Source organism: Giraffa tippelskirchi, chromosome 7 (genome assembly GCF_054371585.1).
Source record: "Giraffa tippelskirchi isolate mGirTip1 chromosome 7, T2T-mGirTip1v1.2.pri, whole genome shotgun sequence".
Taxonomy (NCBI): Eukaryota; Metazoa; Chordata; class Mammalia; order Artiodactyla; family Giraffidae; genus Giraffa; species Giraffa tippelskirchi.
This window is the reverse complement of record NC_137281.1, coordinates 142,250,826-142,272,417: the sequence shown is the minus strand read 5'-3', so window position 1 is coordinate 142,272,417 and position 21,592 is coordinate 142,250,826. Positions and strand designations below refer to the sequence as shown.

At 40.0% G+C, this 21,592-nt stretch overlaps 1 protein-coding gene across 1 annotated transcript; it reads left to right on the top strand.

The window, feature by feature from the left end:
- Window positions 1–2,335: 2,335 nt before the first annotated feature.
- COX16 (cytochrome c oxidase assembly factor COX16) lies at window positions 2,336–14,555 on the top strand. Its single transcript, XM_081508857.1, has 4 exons — window positions 2,336–2,553; window positions 6,183–6,254; window positions 10,967–11,029; window positions 14,182–14,555. Exons 1-4 carry the CDS (start codon window positions 2,485–2,487, stop codon window positions 14,296–14,298), a joined length of 321 nt encoding a protein of 106 aa, XP_081364983.1. The 5' UTR covers window positions 2,336–2,484; the 3' UTR covers window positions 14,299–14,555.
- The last annotated feature ends 7,037 nt before the right edge of the window (window positions 14,556–21,592 follow it).

Sequence of the window (21,592 nt, the reverse complement as noted above, 5' to 3'; positions counted from 1 at the left end):
CTGTTTCTTTCAGGCTTGAATAGTGCACTTGTGTCTACCTTCTCACAATGAACACAGTATTGACTTTGATTCATTATCCTGGCCAGAGGCAGAGGGATGTTTAAGAGGCATCCACCTGCATAGTAATGATGATAGCTCTTTTTCCACATGCCAACTTTATATGGACATTATTCCCACTACTTAAGATACCAATCCCAATTACATACCTGAGGTCTCGGACACATGACCACTAGGTTGGACTGCAGGCCACAGAACCCATTGTAAAATGTATGCCAGCTAGAACTCCACTTTTTTCCTGATGTCATAAGCTCCCACTATTTCAGGGTCCACAATGATGCTTTGGAATCTGAGCATCAATATCAATGCAGATACTGTGTCCAATAATCTTCTCAATTCTAGTCATTTCTCTATCCCTACCACAGTGTCTCCTAAAGAAATGGTTTTAGGTTTCTTGGGGAAAGGATGGAGAGAATCACTATATATTTGTCATAGTGTTGATATATCCTTCCTCCTATGGACCCAGCGATCTCTTTATTCAACAGATTCTGTACTTGAACATCTGCTTTGCTCTAAGAACTGAACAGGCATCATGATTTTTTTTTTGTTTTGAGTGCAACCATTCTCAGTTTCCTGCTCCTCCAGTTTTGCCTTCTTCTGATTGTAGATGCTAAGCAGCACTCTCTTTGGATACTCATCTGTTTTCCTTAGAGATACCATTGTCTGTTAACATCTCAAAATCCTTAGGTAAAAGGTAAAGCACTTCAGTCATCTCTCCAGCCTTGGCAATTCTGATGCTAATTCTGATCCCCTAGATTCTGGCTCTTACATTCAGCCCCTGACCTCTGTTACTTGAGAGAACTCATTATCCTCACAGCTCTTAACAAACACTGGTCTGTGACAACGTGTCATCAAAACTGTTCTACAGATGAGAGACACAACTGAACTTAGAGATGATATTGCCCCTTGTACCAGCAGCACATTTTAAATAATTTTTATTGATGCATAATTGACATGTAACAGTCTATTAGTTCCAGGCAGGGATCATATATTTTCATCTCAGCCTAATGATTCAAAAATGTTTTCTAGTGACTCCCCAAAAGGTGTACTGGATGGTTGTAGAATGAATGGACACTAGACATTCATAAACAACTGATGATTGCACACTATCTGGCAGTAAAAGCACGAGCATTAAAGATTCACAGATGGCAAGACACAACACCAATTACCCTTCAAACTGAACTTTCGTGGCACTTTTTATCCCCATTTTTATTAAGCTACCCATCACTGCATCCATGAAATTAAAAGACACTTGCTCCTTGGAAGAAAAGCTATGACAAACCTAGGCAGTGGATTAAAAAGCAGAGACATTACTCTGCTGACAAAAGTCCACATAGTCAAAGCAATGGTTTTTCCAGTAGTCATGTACAGATGTGAGAGTTGGACCAAAAGAAGGCTGAGTGCCAAAGAACTGATGCTTTCAAACTGCAGTGCTGGAGAAGACTCTTGAGAGTCCCTTGGATAGCAAGAGATCAAACCAGTCCGTCCTAAAGGAAATCAGTCCTGAATATTCATTGGAAGGACTGATGCTGAAGCTGAAACTCGCAATACTTTGGCCACCTGATGTGAAGAACTGACTCACTGGAAAACACCCTGATGGTGGGAAAGGTTGAAGGCAGGAGGAGAAGGGGATGACAGAGGAGAAGATGGTTGGATGGTATCACCGACTCAATGGATATAAGTTTGAGCAAGCTCCGGGAGACCGTGAAGGACAGGGACGCCTGGCATGCTGCAGTTCATGGGGTTGCAAATATCGGGACATGACTGAGCAACTGAACAACAACAACTCCGCAAATTACTAGAGAGGTTAGAATACTGGCTTCAAAGTAGGTTTTTTAAACCTGATATTATTGAGCTGATTTTACGTGCCAGGAAGTGTTCTAAGAAGAGACCCAGAACACGCGAGAAACATACAGGTTCCACATCCTTCGACAATTAGTACAAACATGACTGGGCTTCCCTGGTGTCTCAGACGGTAAAGAATTCGCCTGCAATGTATGAGACCTGGGTTCATCCGTGGGTTGGGAAAATCCCCTGAAGGAGGGCATGGCAACCCACTCCAGTATTCTTGCATGGAGAATCCCCATGGACAGAGGAACCTGGCTGGCTACAATCCATGGCGTCCAAAGAGTCGGACACGACTGAGCGACAAAGCACGCACACAAAACCAGTCTCAAGTCCCAAGGGGACACCAACTTGCCGGAACTAAATAGCTCGCGCTCGAATTTCCGGGGGGAAGCTTGAGTGTGTTACTACGGATCGATTGCTTTTGCCTGCCGGAGATCGATGTTAGAAAGACCCAGCACTGGGAGGCCAAGGGAAAGAGGTGAGTCAAGGACGTCTTCGTAGGGAGGGACCCGGAGCCACTGAGATTCGGGAGGCCGCGCTGGGCCTGTTTGGCGTCCAAACGACTTGGACAGTTCAGTCATGTTCGCTCACCGGGTGAGGCGCGCCCTGCGCAAGAATAAGACCCTTCGCTACGGAGTTCCCATGTTGGTGAGCGCAGTGAGGGTCTAGTGTGTGTTGGAGGCGGGTGGGGAGGAGGGATTCCGAAAGGGTGGGACCTCAGGATCGGCTGTGACGTGAGTGCGGTGAACCTGTAATGTGTGAGGCGAGGAACCGCAACCTGCGGCAGAATGTGGCTGGCCTTTAGGCAGTCCTAGTTTCCTAGTCACTCCCCGCGCTGGTGGTGCGATCTCAGGTCCTTGTCTAACCTTTGGTAGTTAACCTGAATGTGCTTCTGAACCAGATTTTAACCCGAACCAGGCTTTAGCTGAAGTCTGGATGATTCAGTTCAGTTCAGTCGCTCAGTCGTGTCCGACTCTTTGCGACCCCATGAATCGCAGCACGCCAGGCCTCCCTGTCCATCACCAACTCCCGGAGTCCACCCAAACCCATGTCCATCGAGTCAGTGATGCCATCCAACCATCTCATCCTCTGTCGTCCCCTTCACCTCCTGCCCCTAATCTTTCCCAGCATCAGGGTCTTTTCCAGTGAGTCAACTCTTCACATGAGGTGGCCAAAGTATTGGAGTTTCAGCTTCAACATCAGTCCTTCCAATGAACACCCAGGACTGATCTCTTTTAGGATGGACTGGTTGGATCTTCTTGCAGTCCAAGGGACTCTCAAGAGTCTTCTCCAACACCACAGTTCAAAAGCATCAATTCTTTGGCGCTCAGCTTTCTTCACCGTCCAACTCTCACATCCATACATGACCACTGGAAAAACTAGCCTTGACTAAACGGACCTTTGTTGGCAAAGTAATGTCTCTGCTTTTAAATATGCTATCTAGGTTGGTCATAGCCTTCCTTCCAAGGAGTAAGCGTCTTTTAATTTCATGGCTGCAATCACCATCAGCAGTGATTTTGGAGCCCAAAAAAATAAAGTCGGACACTGTTTCCACTGTTTCCCAATCTATTTCCCATGGAGTGATGGGACCAGATGCCATGATCTTAGTCTTCTGAACGTTGAGCTTTAAACCAGCTTTTTCACTCTCCTCTTTCACTTTCATCAAGATGCTCCTTAATTCTTCACTTTCTGCCATAAGGGTGGTGTCATCTGCATATCTGACGTTATTGATATTTCTCCCGGCAATCTTGATTCCAGCTTGTGCTTCTTCCAGCTCAGCATTTCTCATGATGTACTCTGCATATAAGATAAATAAGCAGGTGACAATATACATCCTTGACGTACTCCTTTTCTTATTTGGAACCAGTCTGTTGTTCCATGTCCAGTTCTACCTGTTGCTTCCTGACCTGCATACAGGTTTCTCAAGAGACAGATCAGATGGTCTGGTATTCCCATCTCTTTCAGAATTTTCCATAGTTTATTGTGATCCACACAGTCAAAGGCTTTGGCATAGTCAATAAAGCAGAAATAGATGTTTTTCTGGAACTCTCTTGCTTTTTCGATGATCCAGCAGATATTGGCAATTTGATCTTTGGTTCCTTTGCCTTTTCTAAAACCAGCTTGAACATCTGGAAGTTCATGGTTCATGTGTTGCTGAAGCCTGGCTTGGAGAATTTTGAGCATTACTTTACTAGCGTGTGAGATGAGTGCAATTGTGTGGTAGTTTGAGCATTCTTTGGCATTGCCTTTCTTTGGGATTGGAATGAAAACTGACCTTTTCCAGTCTTGTGGCCACTGCTGAGTTTTCCAGATTTGCTGGCATATCGAGTGCAGCACTTTCACAGCTTCATCTTTGAGGATCTGAAATAGCTCAACTGGAATTCCATCACCTTCACTAGCTTTGTTCATAGTGATGCTTCCTAAGGCCCACTTGACTTCACATTCCAGGATGTCTGGCTCTAGGTGAGTGATGACACCATCATGGTTATCTGGGTCGTAAAGATCTTTTTTGTATAGATCTTCTGTGTATTCTTACCACCTCTTCTGATATCTTCTGCTTCTGTTAGGGCTTGCCTGATAGCTCAGCTGGTAAAGAATCTGCCTGCAATGCAGGAGACACCAGTTTGACTCCTGGGTCACGAGGATCCACTGGAGAAGGGATAGGCACCCACTCCAGTATTCCTGGGCTTCCCTTGCGGCTCAGCTGGTTAAGAATCTGCCTTTAATGTGGGAGACCTGGGTTCGATCCCTGAGTTGGGAAGTTCCCCTGGTGAAGGGAAAGGCTACCCACTGCAGTATTCTGCCCTGGAGAATTCCATGGACTGTATAGTCCATGGGGTCACAAAGAGTTGGACACAACTGAGCTACTTTCACTCACTCTGTTAGGTCTATACCATTTCTGTCCTTTATTGTGCCTAGTCTTTGCATGAAATGTTCCCTTGGTATCTCTAATTTCTTGAAGAGATCTCTAGTCTTTCCCATTGTATTGTTTTCCTCTATTTCTTTGCATTGATCACTGAGGAAGGCTTTCTTATCTCTCCTTGATATTCTTTGGAACTCTGCATTCAGATGGGAATATCTTTCCTATTCTCCTTTGCCTGTCACTTCTCTTCTTTTCTCAGCTATTTGTAGGGCCTCCTCAGACAACCATTTCGCAATTTTGAAATTCTTTATCTTGGGGATGGTCTTGATCACTGCCTCCTATATGATGTCACGAACCTCCATCCATAGTTCTTCAGGCACACTGTCTGCCAGATCTAATCCCTTGAATCTATTGGTCACTTCCACTGTATAATCATAAGGATTTGATTTAGATCATACCTGAATGGTCTAGTGGTTTTCCCTACTTTCTTTAAGTTTGAATTTGGCAATAAGGAGTTCATGATCTGAACCACAGTCCACTCCCCATCTTGTTTTTGCTGACTGTATAAAGCTTCTCCATCTTTGGCTGCAAAGAATATAATCAATCTGATTTCGATATTTACCATCTGGTGATGCTCATGTGTAGTGTCTTTTCGTGTTGCTGGAAGAGGGTGTTTGCTGTGACCAGTGGACTCTCTTGGCAAAACTCTGTTAGCCTTTGCCTTGCTTCATTTTGTACTCCAGGGCCAAATTTGCCTGTTACTCCAGGTATCTCTTTGCTTCCTATTTTTACATCCTAGTCCCCTATAATGAAAAGGACATCTTTTTTGGGTGTTAGTTCTAGAAGATCTTGTAGGTCTTCATAGACCCGTTCTTTGGCCAATTCAAGGGTTTTTCTAAGGTTTAACACATACTGAGAAATGTGGCTTCTTATTATTTTATTACTTGGTAAGAAAATGGAGAAATGCTCTCTAATTGGCTTATTTTGCAAAATCATAAAAATTGAAAACATTCTAGTCTTGAAGAGGCAAGGCCAGGATTTTTTCATGGATTTATCCATTGTAGTCATATACAGGCCATTTAGTTGGTTGTACTTTTACTTTCTCATATACTAAGTGTATAGTCTTTCCTTAGTTCATAGGTCTTTTATAAGAATTAACTGATTGTGATCTGGTATTTAAATCATAGGATCAAGTACAGGTATAAATTAGTGATTTTGGCATTTGCTAACATGGTAAAATGTTTCCCAGTAATAATATATACTGCATTTGCTCTGAAAAGGTGAATGGTAACTCACCAGGAAGAATAATCTGTAGGATTTTGTATAATCTGCCACCCTTGGCATTTAGATAAGTAATATATAGATATGCTGAATTCTCCCCTTTTATTTTAATTGTTTCTCTGTTTTGTTTCAGTTGCTGATTGTTGGAGGTTCTTTTGGTCTTCGTGAGTTTTCTCAAATTCGTTATGATGCTGTGAAGATTAAAGTAAGAACTCTCATTGGAGTTTGACATGTATATATGTATATTTTGGTTTATGAGACATAGATACTTAAAATACTAAGCTGTCTGAATTTTATCTTGCTTTTTTTTTTTTTTAACTATTTATTTATTTATTTGGCTGTACTGAGTCTTAGTTGCAATATGTGGAATCTATTTCCCTGAGCAGGGATTGAACCCAGGGCCCCTGCATTGGGAGTGTGGAGTCTTAGCCACTGGACCACCAGAGATGTCCTTATCTTGCTTTTTAAGTCTGATGAATGATCTTTGGGCTCTTTTATAAAACATTTCTTTAAAAATTTTATATAATTTTAAAAAAATTTTATTTATTAATTTTTGATTGTACTGTGTCTTCATTGCTGTGCCAGGACTTGCACTAGTTGCACTGAGCAGGCACCGCCTTCCAGTTGTGGTGCACGGCTTCTGTTGTGGAGCTCAGGTCCTAGAGCACGTGTGGCCTGTGGCCTCAGTTGCTCCACAGCATGTGGAATCTTCCTGGACCAGGGATTGAACCTGTGCCCTCTGCTTTGGCAGGCAGATTCTTAACCACTGGACCACCAGGGAAGTCCTATACAATTTTTAAAGATTACTTTCCATTTAGAGTTATTACATAATATTAGCTATATTCCCTATGATGTACAATATATCCTTGAGCCTATCTTACACCCAGAAGTTTATACTTTCCACCACTTTACCCCTGTATTGCCTGTCCCCTCCCCCTGACTGGTAACCACTAGTTTGTTTTCTGTATTTGTGAGTCAGCTTCTTTTTTTGTTGGGCTTCCCTGGAGGCTCAGATGGTAAAGTGTCTGCCTGTAATGTAGAAGACCCAGGTTCGATCCCCAGGTCGGGAAGATCCCCTGGAGAAGGAAATGGCAACCCACTCCAGTACTCTTGCCTGAAAAATTCCATGGACAGAGGAGGCTGGTAGGCTACAGTCCATGGGGTTGCAAAGAGTTGGACACAACTGGGCGACTTCACTTTCTTTCACTTTTCCTTTTTGTTATATTTACTAGTTTGTTATATTTTTTAGATTCCACGAATACATGGTATTTGTATGTATATGTGGAGAAAGAGACATAGATAATGGATTTATAGGGGTCTTTTTTATAGTTTGCCTTAATGCTAGGACTAGTCCCTATGTAGGTATATTATTGTCTTCATTTTTACAGGTGAGCTTAAGTAACTTGCCTAAGGTCACATGACTATTTAAGGGTAGAACTAGGATTCCCACCTCTATAATTACACAATTAATTGTGTAATTACTACCAAATTCAGGTCTGTTGTTACAGAAGAATTCTGGTTAATTCATTTAAAAGTATGTAGCTTTTGTTTGTGGCACACATCTGATACTTGTTTTTTTCCCAAGTACAGTTAACTCTGGAACAACAGAGGTTTAAACTGAGCTGCTCCACTGGTACCATGGACTTCTTTCAATAAATACTACAGTACTTTACAGTCTGCAGCTGGCTGAATCCATGCATGTGGAACCCACAGATATGGCAGGCCAAGTGTATATTTATTGAGGAAAATCCTTGTATAAGTGGACTCTCAAGAACAAACTCGTGTTGTTCAAGAGTCAGCTGTATTTCATTAGCAGACCTCAGTAATGTTGGTGGGAAAATAGAGTATTGAAAGCTTATTCAGTTTTTTCAGTTAATCTTATGGTTTAAGAGAGATACAGACCCTAGCCAGTGTTAAAGACGGTAGGTATTAGAATAAATATTAAATTAAAAAGGAATATGTGGTTTCTGTGAGGGAATAGACCAGTTATCAACTGAGTTTTAAAGTTTCTGTTAGCATCCCAATTATTTTATTAAGGACTTTTTGCCCTTTTGCTCTAAGATGAAAGTTATAGTAGTTTGACTTTTGGAAATGGGATGTCATGTACATATTTGAAAAATTGCATATTTGTCATGAGTTTATCATGTCTTAGATCCTACAGATAAAGATTCAAGAAACCGGTTCTTACAAAGCTTATAACATAATCAGGCTGTGCTGTGCTGTGCTTAGTCACCCAGTCGTGTCCGACTCTTTGCGACCCCATGTACTGCAGCCCACCAGGCTCCTCTGTCCATGGGGATTTTCTCAGCAAGAATACTGCAGTGGGTCACCATACCCTCCTCTGAGGGATCTTCCCAACTGGGTCAAACCCAGGTTTCCTACATTGCAGGCAGATTCTTGACTGTCTGAGGCACCAGGGAAGCCCAAGAATACTGGAGTGGGTAAGCTATCCTTTCTCCAGGGGAACTTTTGACCCAGGGATCAAACTGGGGTCTTCTGCATTGCAGGCGGATTCTTTACCAGCTGAGCTACCCAGGAAGCCCCATAATCAAGGTTGGGAGACTTGTAATATAAAAATGTATCCAAACATACAATATAACAATGCCTAGTGAAATGCTAGATTAGAATTTTGCATAACACATTGCTAGAACTTCAAGGAGAGATAATATAGTTTAGATTTGGGAAAGGGATACCAGAGAGAAGGTCTGCTAGAGGTATCAATCTTTGAATTAAGGCTTTAAGAATGATAAGAGTTAAATGATAGCTAAATGATGAAAATGATTAGTATTATATAACATAGAGGGACTATTGGGCATATGGTCAGATTTTCAGTTTAGAACTCTCTGGCAAGAATACAGGATGGATGGAGATTAGGGGAACAAGATAGGAGGGAAGAGAGTGTTTCAGTTGGAGATAGAGAGACCTGTTAAGATACTTTGGCAGTAATATAGATGAACAATACTGGAATCTGAAGTAAAACATTGGCAATGACAATAGAAATGAATGGATTCTAAAAGAATTTGTAGCAGCAAGTTGATAGTGATATATGCAATATTAAAATTAAATAAATATGGGATGACCTAAGGCTTCGGTTTTGAGGACTGGGTAAATTTTCACAGCAAGGAAGAATGAGGGAGATTGCAGTAACAGAACAGGTCTAGAGAATGGGGTCAGAGTAAAGAGAACAAAGTTGAGAGAAATGAGGTTGATTGAAGTTGAGAGGATGAGGTTGGTCGAGGTCTGTGGAAGGAGGCTGAGAGGACAAAGTTTAGCTGAGAAGGATCAGAGGACAAGACCTACTGAGAGTGAGAGGTCCAGGTTGGTTGATACTGAGAAGTCAGACTCTGGTGAAGTCAGGAGTCATTGTTTAGGTGAGGTTGAGTTCAAAACAGGTTGAGAGGGTAAGATGGACTAACTTTGAGAGGAATTGAGAAGATTGGTTGAGGTTGACAGGAATTACAAGGATTGAGAGGCTGAGATTAAGGGGGAGTCAAGAGGGAAAATTCTTAAAGAGATGGGAATACCAGACCACCTTACATACCTGCCTCCTGAAAAACCTGTGTGCAGCTCAAGAAGCATCAGTTAGAACTGACATGAAACAATGGACTGGTTCAAAATTGGGAAAGGAGTACATCAAAACTGTATGTTGTCACCCTGCTTATTTAACTTAAATGCAGACTATATCATATGCAATCGTAAGCTGGATGAAGCACAAGCTGGAATCAAGATTGCCAGGAGGAATATCGATAACCTCAGATATGCAGATGATACCACCCTAATAGCAGAAAGTGAAGAGGAACTAAAGACCTTCTTGGTGAAGGTGAAAGAGGAAAGTGAAAAAGCTGGCTTAAAACTCAACATTCAAAAAACTAAGATCATGGCATCTGGTCCCATCACTGCATGGCAAATAGATGGGGAAAAGATGGAAGCAGTGGCAGATTTTATTTTCTTGGGCTCCAAAATCACTGCAGATGGTAACTGCAGCAATGAAATTAAAAGATGCTTGCTCCTTGGAAGAAAAACTATGACAAACCTGGACAGCATATTAAAAAGTAGAAACGTTACTTTGCCAACAAAGGTCCATATAGTCAAAGCTGTGGTTCATCCAGTAGTCATGTACAGATGTGAGAGTTGGATCATAAAAAAGGCTGAGCTATTAAGAATAGATGCTTTTGAACTGTGGTGCTGGGGAAGACTCTTGAGAGTCCCTTGGACAGCAAGGAGATCAAATCAGTCAGTCCTAAAGGAAATCAGTCCTGAATGTTCATTGGAAGGACTGATGCTGAAACCGAAGCTCCAGTAGTTTGGCCACCTTATACGAAGAGCTGACTCATTGGGAAAGACCCTGATGGTGGGAAAGATTGAGGGAAGGAGGAGAAGGGGGCAACAGAGGGTGAGGTGGTTGGGTGGCATCACTGAATCAATGGACATCAGTTTGAGCAAACTCCAGGAGATAGTGAAGGACAAGGAAACCTGGCGTGCTGCAGTCCATGGGGTTGCAAAGAGTCAGACATAACTTAGTCACTGAACAACAACAACTGGAGGCAGAGGGCCAAGCTTCAAAGCCAAGTTGTTCCTCTTTGACAAGTCATTCAAACTCCCTGTGTTCCATTATCCTTGCTTTGATCAAATAATAATACTTATGTCATACACTTTTTTGTGGGTTATAGGAAATAATAAATGTCAAAATACATGGCATATAGCAGGTGCTTGGTAAATTTTTAGCTGCTGTTAGTTGTAGTAGTGGTTGTAGTACTATTGAGATATTAGTTGTCATACAATTGGATAGATTGTGGAGATTTTCCCACATTTTTGTAATCTGCCATGCCATCTGAGCCATGCTTATATTAGCTTTTTAAATTGCAAATGGAATCTAACAGACTTAAGTAATTTATGGCTGCTTTTATTTTTCTACAGATTGATCCTGAGTTAGAAAAAAAGCTGAAAATGAATAAAGTGTCATTGGAATCGGAATACGAGGTATTGTATGCTAACGTAGCAATATTCCTAGTCTGTAACGGGTTCTATCTGCCTTAAGGTAAATTCAAATTATTACCAGTACAGAAAAAAAATTACCTTAAATATACGTTGTTGAAACAACTATGTGGTTGTTTGAGAAGACAATAAACATGGATCTGTTTTTCATATACTATGAGTAAATTCTGGATGGATCAAGAATTTAAAAATAAAAAAACCCAAAAGGCTAAAAGTACTAGAAGTAAAAAATGAAGTTTCATTTTTGTGTTCTTGAGTCAGAAAAGCCTATTTAAATGTGATGAGAAATAGAGATGCTTTAAAAGTAAATATTCAAAGGTACCACCTAAGAAAACTTGTGTAATATAAAGTCAGTAGTTAGATGAGAAATCCTAAAAATATTGTTTATCCTTATGAATTAATTTAAATATAAAGAGCAAATCAGTGTACCAATTTCAACAACTCAGTTGGCAGTGGAAATGTGGGCAAAACATGTAATGAGTTCAGAGACAAGGAAATAAATAGCATTTTTTAAACATATGAAGAGATGTTCAACTTATAATAGGAATGTTAATTAACATTATAACGAAGTGTCATTTTTCCAGCTATCTGATTAACAAAATCAAGGAGTTAACGGCATGTTTAATTACAGGATGTAGGGAAGTAGGACATTCTCCATCTCTTATCATATTTTCCCTTTTTTTGTTATGCATGGCCCTTTTTTACTGAAATGTAGGCATTGTGAATAGTAAATATTGAAGAGACTTGTGAAGAGTGGTTGATTCACATTTTAGTGGTTCAGTTATTGGCTGGTCATTCTGAGCTTGATTTTACACTCTGTAAGGGAGGATCTGTGGAAAGGCTTTGAGGTTTCCTAAATCCCCTGAACTTTGTGGGACTCCTTCTCTGAGTTGTTTTCCCGAAAGGATCTTGTCAGAGCTAAAGACTGGACCACTGTGTTGTTTGTTATTTTTGTTTTAGTTTAGTTTGAGACTGGACCACTTTTCCGTGAAGTAATTCAGTCAGCCTTGCATCCCATCTAACAGTTATTCTTAAATTCTTTTGAGCACACATGTTTTTATGTTATCTGAATGAAGGCCATTGTTCTTTCTTAAAACCTTTTTTAAACTTTGGAGCATTTCATAACTATACTTAAAAATAATTTACTCTGTTCTTGAATTAGTAGAATTTTGTTCACCTTTGTAGATTTAAACTCTTGGTAAAGCTGTAAGAGAAATTTAGAGAATCATTATTCACTATTTCCCCATTATTTTCTCTTAAACTTCTCACTTGGTACTTCTCAGTATATAAGCAGTATATGAGCTATGAAGGGTTTGTCTGGAAGTAAGATGTTCCTTATAGTTCTTTTAGAAACCATAGAATATGAGAGCTGAAGAAATCATGCAGACCATTTCATCTTGTCTTTTCATTATTACTTTTGAGAAAATTAGTGCCCAGATGACTCAAATCACTTGCACAGGATTATATAGCTTACTGGTGAAAGAGTAATGCTTAATATCCAAGTGTCAAGGCCAATTTATATCATTTCCTCTGTCACTGGATGTAAGCTGGTCTGTGTTCTCTGGGTTTCTTTTTCTATCTTGTTCGGTTAATAATTCGAGAATAACCAAAGCACATATATGAAAGTTACTGTCAGAGTGGTGTGAGAGGATAAAGAAATGTTTTTGTTCTTCCCTTTTTTCCTATTTTCATTCCTGTGCTTCAGAGGTACAGCTAACTAAAGATACAGTGATCCAAACTGTACATGAAACTAGTTTTTATTGCCCCAAAAAGGCTTTGCTCACAGCCGCTATAGGGAATTGCTTTTCATTCTTCAGTCCAGGCTCATTTCTCAGGTGCCGAACAGATCATTGTGATCTCTCTTCCTTCTAGCAGACTCTATACAGTCTCCACCTTTGGTCTCTTCCTTTTATTTACTGCCAGCACCTGTGCTAATCATTACTCTGCTGGATCAGTGTTGAGGTGGAATTTCATTTTCTCAGCTTCTTCCCTTTCTTTGTGCTCTCAGAAATAAAACATGTAAATTATTCAAGAAATACAAGTCAGAATGACGTGGAACAAAGAGGAACCACCTCACATAGATCAGAATGGCAATCATTAAAAAAAATCTACAGATAAATGCTGAATCCGGTTTAGATAACCGTCCCGCACTGTTGGTGGGATTGTAAATTGGTATAGAGTTGCCATATGACCCAGCAATCCCACTCCTGAACATATATCTGGAGAAAACTATAATTAAGAAAAATATATGTACCCCTGTGTTCATAGTTGCACTATTCACAATAGCCAAGACATGGAAATAACTTAAATGACTATTGACAAATGAATGGGTAAAGAAGATGTGGTACATACGTACAATGAAATACTACTCAGCCATAAAAAAAGAATGGCACCATTTGTAGCAACATGGATGGATCTAGAGATCATCATACTACGGAAGTAAGTCAGAAAGAGAAAGACAAATGCCATGATATCACTTATATGTGGAATCTAACATATGACACAGATGAACATATCAACAAAACAAACAGACTCTGATATAGAGAACAGACTTGTGGTTGCCAAGTCTTGATATAGAGAACAGACTTATGGCTTGCCATGGTGGGGGGAGGTGGGGGAGGGAAGGATTGAGCATTTGAGATTAACAGATACAAAGTATTATATACAGAATGTGTAAACAACAAGGTCCCCTATAGCACAGGGAAGTATATTCCATATTCTGTGATAATCCATCATGGAAAAGAATATGAAAAAGAATGTATGTGTGTGTATGTATACATATATATGCATAACTGAAGAACTTTTGCCATAGCAAAAATTAACACAACATTGTAAATCAACTGTAATTCAACAAAATAAATTTTTAAAAAAACATGTAGACTCTGTTCCTTTTTTAATAGTTTTATTCTGATGAGGGAAAAGATAGGCAGTAATATCAATAGCAAGAAAAATTCCAGATCTTATAAAGAAATATAATATTTCTTTAATTATTAAGCTTGACATGCAGTTGATTTATTTACCAGAATTATAAGTCATGGCCTATTGAATTCTTTCTACTCATTTATTCAGTTAGGTCCTAGCCAAACTCACAGGGCCCTTATACTAATATTTATGCTCTAATTTTTGTGGCTCTGTAGAAAATAAAGGATTCCACCTTTGATGACTGGAAAAATATTCGAGGACCCAGGCCTTGGGAAGATCCTGATCTCCAAGGACGAAATCCAGAAATCCTTAAGACTAATAAGACAACTTGACCATGTTGATTCTGTTTTTACTTTTTTTATTTTTAATTAAAATGTTATCAACTGGAATTCCAACCATATATTCCTATCCAATGGAGAGAAAATTCCAGACCTGCAGAAGCCTAAATATGAGTAATTTGATGACAAGTACTCTTGATAAAAAGTCAAGTATGGGTTTTTATAAGGCCCAACTCTTCCATTTGCAAATGAAAGTAACAATGTTGACCGTATATATTTTTTACTGCTCAATAAACATGTGAATACTGCTACTTAATGAGTGTCCTTTATTCTACTCCCGACAAGCATGCATGCTAAGTCGCTTCAGTCATGTGTGACTCTTTGCAAGCCTATAGACCGTAGCCCACCGGGGTCCTCTGCCCATGGGATTCTCCAAGCAAGAATATTGGAGTGGGTTGCCATGCCATCCTCCAGAGGATCTTCCCGACTTAGGGATCGAACCCACATCTCTTACGTCTCCTGCATTGGCAGGCAGCTTCTTTACCACTAGTGCCATCTGGGAAGACTACCCCTGCCATATTTCTTTTCCACCAGCAAGTAGGATTCCTACTTGACAATAGTTGGTCTAGATCCAAATTTTAACAGTAATGTCAAGCAAAATTTTATATCAAACCTGTGTGGAAAATGATCAGTCTGATGAGATTCTTGGGTTTATTTATAATACCTCACGTGACATGCTAATCAGTCTCTGAGGCATCACCTGATGATTTATTGATACCATTAAAATGTGTTAAGAAACATATTTTCCCAAGTTAAAGGAAAAATAATGAGGTCTTAACTTCCAGCCTAATAAACAAAAAAAATTGAAAAACTGAAAATTGATATTCTTTGATCCATGAGAATGGAGGTACAGGATAAAACCATCATCTGAAAACTTGAGATATAGACAAAGAGAATCACAGTTTTCCTGGAGGAGAAACCACCTGGAAACCTCCGCTGGGCCCAGCATCAGATAGAAGTACCTAAAGGGCAATTGACTAATTACTAGAGACTGAGCATGGACTAACCTGAGAGTTAAAAACTCCTGGAGACCAGGCCAGGGACAAACTTTGACTTCCAGAAGCCCCACCAGCTTCTCATAGTGAATGCTGGAGAAAAATCTTGTTCTTCTAACAAGGGGAGGGAAAGTAACCATTTTGAAATATACTCCCAAAATTCTCTTCTTAACAAAATCCTGGTCTCAAACTAACTGTTTTGGTAGAGCCTAATTACACAGGATTTTACCAGAGCATAACCAACTGGCATAAGGGAAATACCCAACTCTAGCCCCTGCTAGCCTTTCTTTCTCACCTAAATGGGGGGAGGGGAGCAGAGAGTAAGACTGAGAAGCAGTTGTGAAGGTTAAATACCAGGATCCCATGAATGGCAATAGAGTAAGACCTAATCAAAAGACTAGACTGTTGCCATCACTTTCCACATTACTGCCACATCTCCAGAGGCCTACTCAATGGACTTTGTTTTACCCAGTCCAGCTGGATATTATGACCAACTTTGAACAGCAACAACAAAAACTACACAGCATACTAAATGACAAAAGGCACAGTTCTGAAAGACAAACCAGGCATGAGATTCAGATACATACACGGCAAGGATCGGAATCATCACACTGAGAATTTAAAATGACTATGGTTAGTATGTTTAGAGTGCTGATGAAAAAAGTATATGACATGCAGTTGGATAATAAGCAGAGAGATGAAAGTTCTAGGAAATCAAAAGGAAATTCTCGAAATCAAAAATGCTATTAACAAATGAAGAATGCTTTGATGGAGTCACCAATAGAGTAGACAGGATTGAGGAGGGAAGGAGTAAAAAGGAGGAAAAGGATACATATACCATGTTAACACTAATCAGGACAAAGCTGGAGTAGCTATTTAATTCAGGCAAGTAGACTTGAAAGCAAGGAAAATTATTAGGGATAGAATCAGGGAGCACTACATAGTAATAAATGAGTCAATTCTCTAAGAAGACAGAACAATCTTTAATGTGTTTGTACCTAATGACAGCAGCAAAATACATGGAGGAAAAACTGACAGAATTGCAAAGAGTAGTAGGTGAATTCCACTATTATTGTTGGAGACTTCAACTGCCTTCTGTCAGAAATGGACATGTCCAGCAGTCAGGAAATCAGTAAGAACCTACGTGAGCTCAACAGTACCATCAATCAACTGGTCTAATTGAAATCTCTAGAATACTTTCTCCAACAACAGTAGAATACACTCGTCTCAAACTCACACATGACATTTATCAAGACAACATTCTTGGTCATAAACCACATGTTAAAAATTTTGAAAGGAAATTATACAAAGCATGCTCTTAAACCACAATGAAATTAAATTAGAAATCAGTAACAGAAAGCTACTTGTAAAATCACCAAATACTTGGAGATGAATTAATGCACTTCTGAGAGAGTCAATTCCTAGGTAGGTTGATAAGAAGTCCAGGGTTCCCAAGGAGGAGAAAGTGGTCCAGAGCCCTCGAGAAGGAGAAAGGGATCTGGGCCTCTCAAGGAGAAAAGGACATTATTTTCTACATTGCTTTGTCTTAGGCAATATAACAGTGTATCTTGAGGACATGTTTCTCCTTAACAAGAACCTTCTGACTAATCCTGACATCTTAAAATGTATATTATGGGAGTGGGTCTGGTAAGATCTTTCAATTGTTCATTCTAATCTTGTTAATTTAAGATGTATGTTGTGGGAGTGGGTCTGAAAAAAGTATATAAGGCCTTGATAAGACTAGCTAGGGGGTCATTCTCTGTCCCCCTTCTGATGTCTGTGTCAGAAGCTTTCTCTGTACCTTTACTTACTTTGATTAAACTCTGCTACACAAAAGTTCTTGAGTGATCAAGCCTGGTCCCTGGACCTGAAGCTAAATCGTCTTCTTCAGAGATCACGAAACTGACATTGTTCACCATGAGCTTGCACTTCTAAATAACACATGTCACAGAAGTCTAAAGAGAAACTTAAAATATTTTTAAGTAAATGAAGCTGAAATACAACTTACCAAAATTAGCTGGGTTCAGCAAAAGCAGAGTTTTGAGGGAAATTAGTATCATTGAATGTGTGTGTTAAAAAATCTATTAATCTAATGAAAAAGAAGAGCAAATTAAATTCAAAGCAAGCAGAAGAAAATAAATAATAAATTAGAGCAGGAATCTATTGAGAAAATCAACAAAACCAATCGCTGGTTCTTTAGAAAGGTCAATACAATTGATAAACCTCTAGCCAAACAGAAAAAAAAAGAAGACACAAATGACTAATACTAGAAATGAAAAAAGAGGCCATCAGTATTGGCCCTATAGATGTTAAAGAATAATAAAGGAATGTTATGAACAACTTGATGCCCACAAATTTTATAATCTAGATAAATCAGTCACATTTCCTTTCAATTCCTTGAAAGATACAGTCTGCTAAAACACAAGAAGAAATAGATACTCTGAATAAACCCATATCTTTTAAAGAAATTGAATCAATCATTAATGTTCTAACACAGAAGGCACCAAACGCAGATGAGTTCAGTGGTGAATGCTACCAAATATTTAAGGGAGAGCTTATACCAGTTCTCTGCAGTTCTTCTAGGAAACAGAAGCAGAGGAAATACTTCCTAACTCATTCTTTGAGGTCTACGTTATTGTAATACCAAAGGCAAAGAAAGATACAACAAGAAAGAAGAACCATAGACCAACATCCCTCATGAAGATAGATGCAAAAGTCCTCAAGAAAACATTAGGAAGACACATCCAACAATGTATAAAAACAATTATATACCACAACCAAGTGGGATTTATCCCAGGTATACCTAGACTAGTATACAAGGCTCTATACAAGGCTCAACATTGCTCATTATTAGAGAAATACAAATCAAAACTACAATGAGATATCACCTCACACCAGTCAGAATGGCCATCATCAAAAAGTCTACAAACAATAAATGCTGGAGAGGGTGTGGAGAAAAGGGAACCCTCTTGCACTGTTGATGGGAATGTAAATTGATACAGCCACTATGGAAGACAGTATGGAGATTCCTTAAAAAACTAGGAATGAAACTACCATGTAACCTAACAATCCCACTACCGGGCATATACCCTGCGAAAATCACAATTGAAAAAGACATATGTACCCCAGTGTTCACTGAAGCACTATTTACAACAGCTAGGATGTAGAAGCAACCTAGATGTCCTTCAAGAGATGAATGGGAAAAGAAGCTATGATACATATATACAATGGAATATTACTCAGCCATAAAAAGAAATGAATTTGAGTCAGTGCTAATGAGGTGGATGAAACCAGAACCTATTATACAGAGTGAAGTTAAGTTAGAAACAGAAAAACAAATATTGTATATTAACACATATATGTGGAATCTAAAAAGATGGTACTGATCAACTTGTTTGCAGGGCGGCAGTGGAGAAACAGACATACAGAACAGACTTATGGACATGCAGGGTGGGATGAATGGAGAGAGTAGCATGGAAACATATACACTAACATATATAAAATAGAGAGCCAGTGGGAATTTGCTGTATGACTCAGGGAAGTCAAACCAGGGCTCTCTGACAACCTAGAGGGGTGGGATGGGTGAGAGGTGGGATGGGACTCAAGAGGGAGGGGACATATGTATACCTATGGCTGACCCATGTTGATGTATGGCAGAAATCAACACAAAACTGTAATTACCCCTCAATTAAAAATAAAAAAAGTCACAGCATAGATAGTATTTTAATAGCATTGCTCAGCAGTCTGTTAAATTAATAGCAATTAAGCTTATGTTTCTTTGTTGCTTTTTTCCTGAAATCTTGTTTTGTGTAATATGTATATGAAAATTGATTGTTGAAATAAAAGTTTAGAAGGAAATTTTTTTAATGAAAAGATTATATCTAAATAATCTTGTCTCCTCTGTAGACAGCAAAGTCCAGTGGGAAAGAATGCAAACTGATAGACCTGAATTGGAATCTTGGCTCTGTCAGTTTGTCAGATTACAAACTATGTAATCTATTTTTTTTTAATTTTTTAACTTTACAATATTGTATTTGTTTTGCCATACATTGACATGAATCCAAAAAAAAAAGAAAAGAAAAAAAACAAACTATGTAATCTTATACAAATTATATAATCCCCTTGAGACTCCATTGCTTTGTCTGTGAATTGAAGTTTTGTTGTTTATGTCAGTTAACCTAAGTGAGATATGTATGGAACTCAGGCAAGGAAACATAGGTGATAAAAAGAGTGGCTACTACTATTGACTAGGAGATAACAAAATAGCCTGTTTACAGATGACAGATATTCTTTCCTAAATCACTGCTTCCAGTAATTCTCTTTTTTAAAAATTTCTCTAGTTTGTTTTCTGCCTTTTGACCCTTAAATAGTATTTAACTGGCTGGAAGCATCACCAAATGATAGAAGGCAAATGGACAAAAGTCTTCTGAAATGGGATTTTCGATTTCCTCTAGATTGGGAGAGTGGAGACGAGACTTTGAGGACAAAAAAGTGCTGAGAGGCATAACTGGTCTGTGGTATTTCCAACAGAAATCATCCTGGTGTGGAAAGCCTTGGAGTCACTACCTATTACCAGTGGAGGGTGTACTAAGACCACACAACACTGAATTTGGGGGTTCACCTCTTAATTAAGGGTGCTTCCCAGATGGCGCTAGTGGCAAAGAAGTCACCTGCCAGTGCAGGAACCATTAGAGACACGGGTTCAATCCCTAGATCGGGAAGATCCACTGGAAGAGAGCATGGCAACCCCCTGCAATATTCTTGACTGGAAAATGCTATGAACAGAGGAGCCTGACGTACAGTCCATAGAGTCACAGAATCGAACACAACTAAAGAGACTTAGCACAGCACACACACTCTTTTTTTTTTTAATTAGTTTATTTTCTATTTTTTAACTTTACAACATTGTATTTGTTCTGCCATACATTGACATGAATCCACCGTGGGTATACATGCTTTCCCCCTCCAGAACCCACCTTTCACCTCCCTCCCCATCCCATCCCTCCGGGCCATCTCGGTGCACCAGCCCTGAGCACCCTGTATCATGCATTGAACCTGGACTTGCGATTCACCTCATATATGATAATTTACATGCTTCCATGCCATTCTATGGGGAGAGGGCGAGGGCGGGATGATATGGGAGAATGGCATGGAAGCACACACACTCTTAAGTAAAGTCCAGCTCTGGTGCAGGTTGCACTCTCTACAGGGCCCCCAGTCTTCAGTTCTGATTTGTTCTCTCTGCATTCTCCCTTTATATACTGTGAGACCAGCAGATACCAGACTGGGTGAAACTGCCTTGGCTACTTCAGCTACTACATCCTCCTTGTGCAGAGCTGATGCTTGCAGCCCAGGCTGCTGCTGCTGCTGCTAAGTCACTTCAGTCGTGTCCGACTCTGTGCGACCCCATAGACGGCAGCCCACCAGGCTCCGCCGTCCCTGGGATTCTCCAGGCAATAATACTGGAGTGGGTTGCCATTTCCTTCTCCAGTGCATGAAAGGGAAAAGTGAAAGTGAAGTCGCTCAGCCGTGTCCGACTCTCAGCGACCCCATGGACTGTAGCCTACCAGGCTCCTCCGTCCATGGGATTTTCCAGGCAAGAGTACTGGAGTGGGGTGCCAAAAGTATTAAATCAGAGAGAGGACTTCTCTGATTTTTGTGCACACAAGTTGACAGGTGAAATCTGAAGATGAACATAAAACCCTCAATGCAATTACTTCCCCTGTCAAATACAACATATCACGTGATGAAATACGGCAATTCCCATTACCTCGGACCAGGAGAGCCACATAAATTCCGGACTCCACAGAGACGAGATCAAAGAAACTATAGAGGACAACAACTTCCACATCTGGTGCTTCTAGGAGCTGCCCACCACCTCTTTCTGAACTGGGCTTTACTCTCTCTCTCTTTATCTATATCCTTTTGCCTTCACACTTAGTGCTCACCTTTCTCCTATCCCTTCTCATCTTCTTTTTCCTTGCCACTCAGGCCTCCTCCCATTAAAAAAAAAAATCATCAAATAAGCCTTGATGAAGCTGAAACTCCAATCCTTTGGCCACCAGATGCGAAGAGCTGACTCATTTGAAAAGACCCTGATGCTGGGAATGATTGAGGGCAGGAGGAGAAGGGGACGACAGAGGATGAGATGGTTGGATGGTATCACTGACTCAATGGACATGAGTTTGGGTAAACTCCGGGAGTTGATGATGGACAGGGAGGCCTGGTGTGCTGCGGTTCATCGGGTCGCAAAGAGTCGGACACGACTGAGCAACTGAACTGAACTGTTTGAA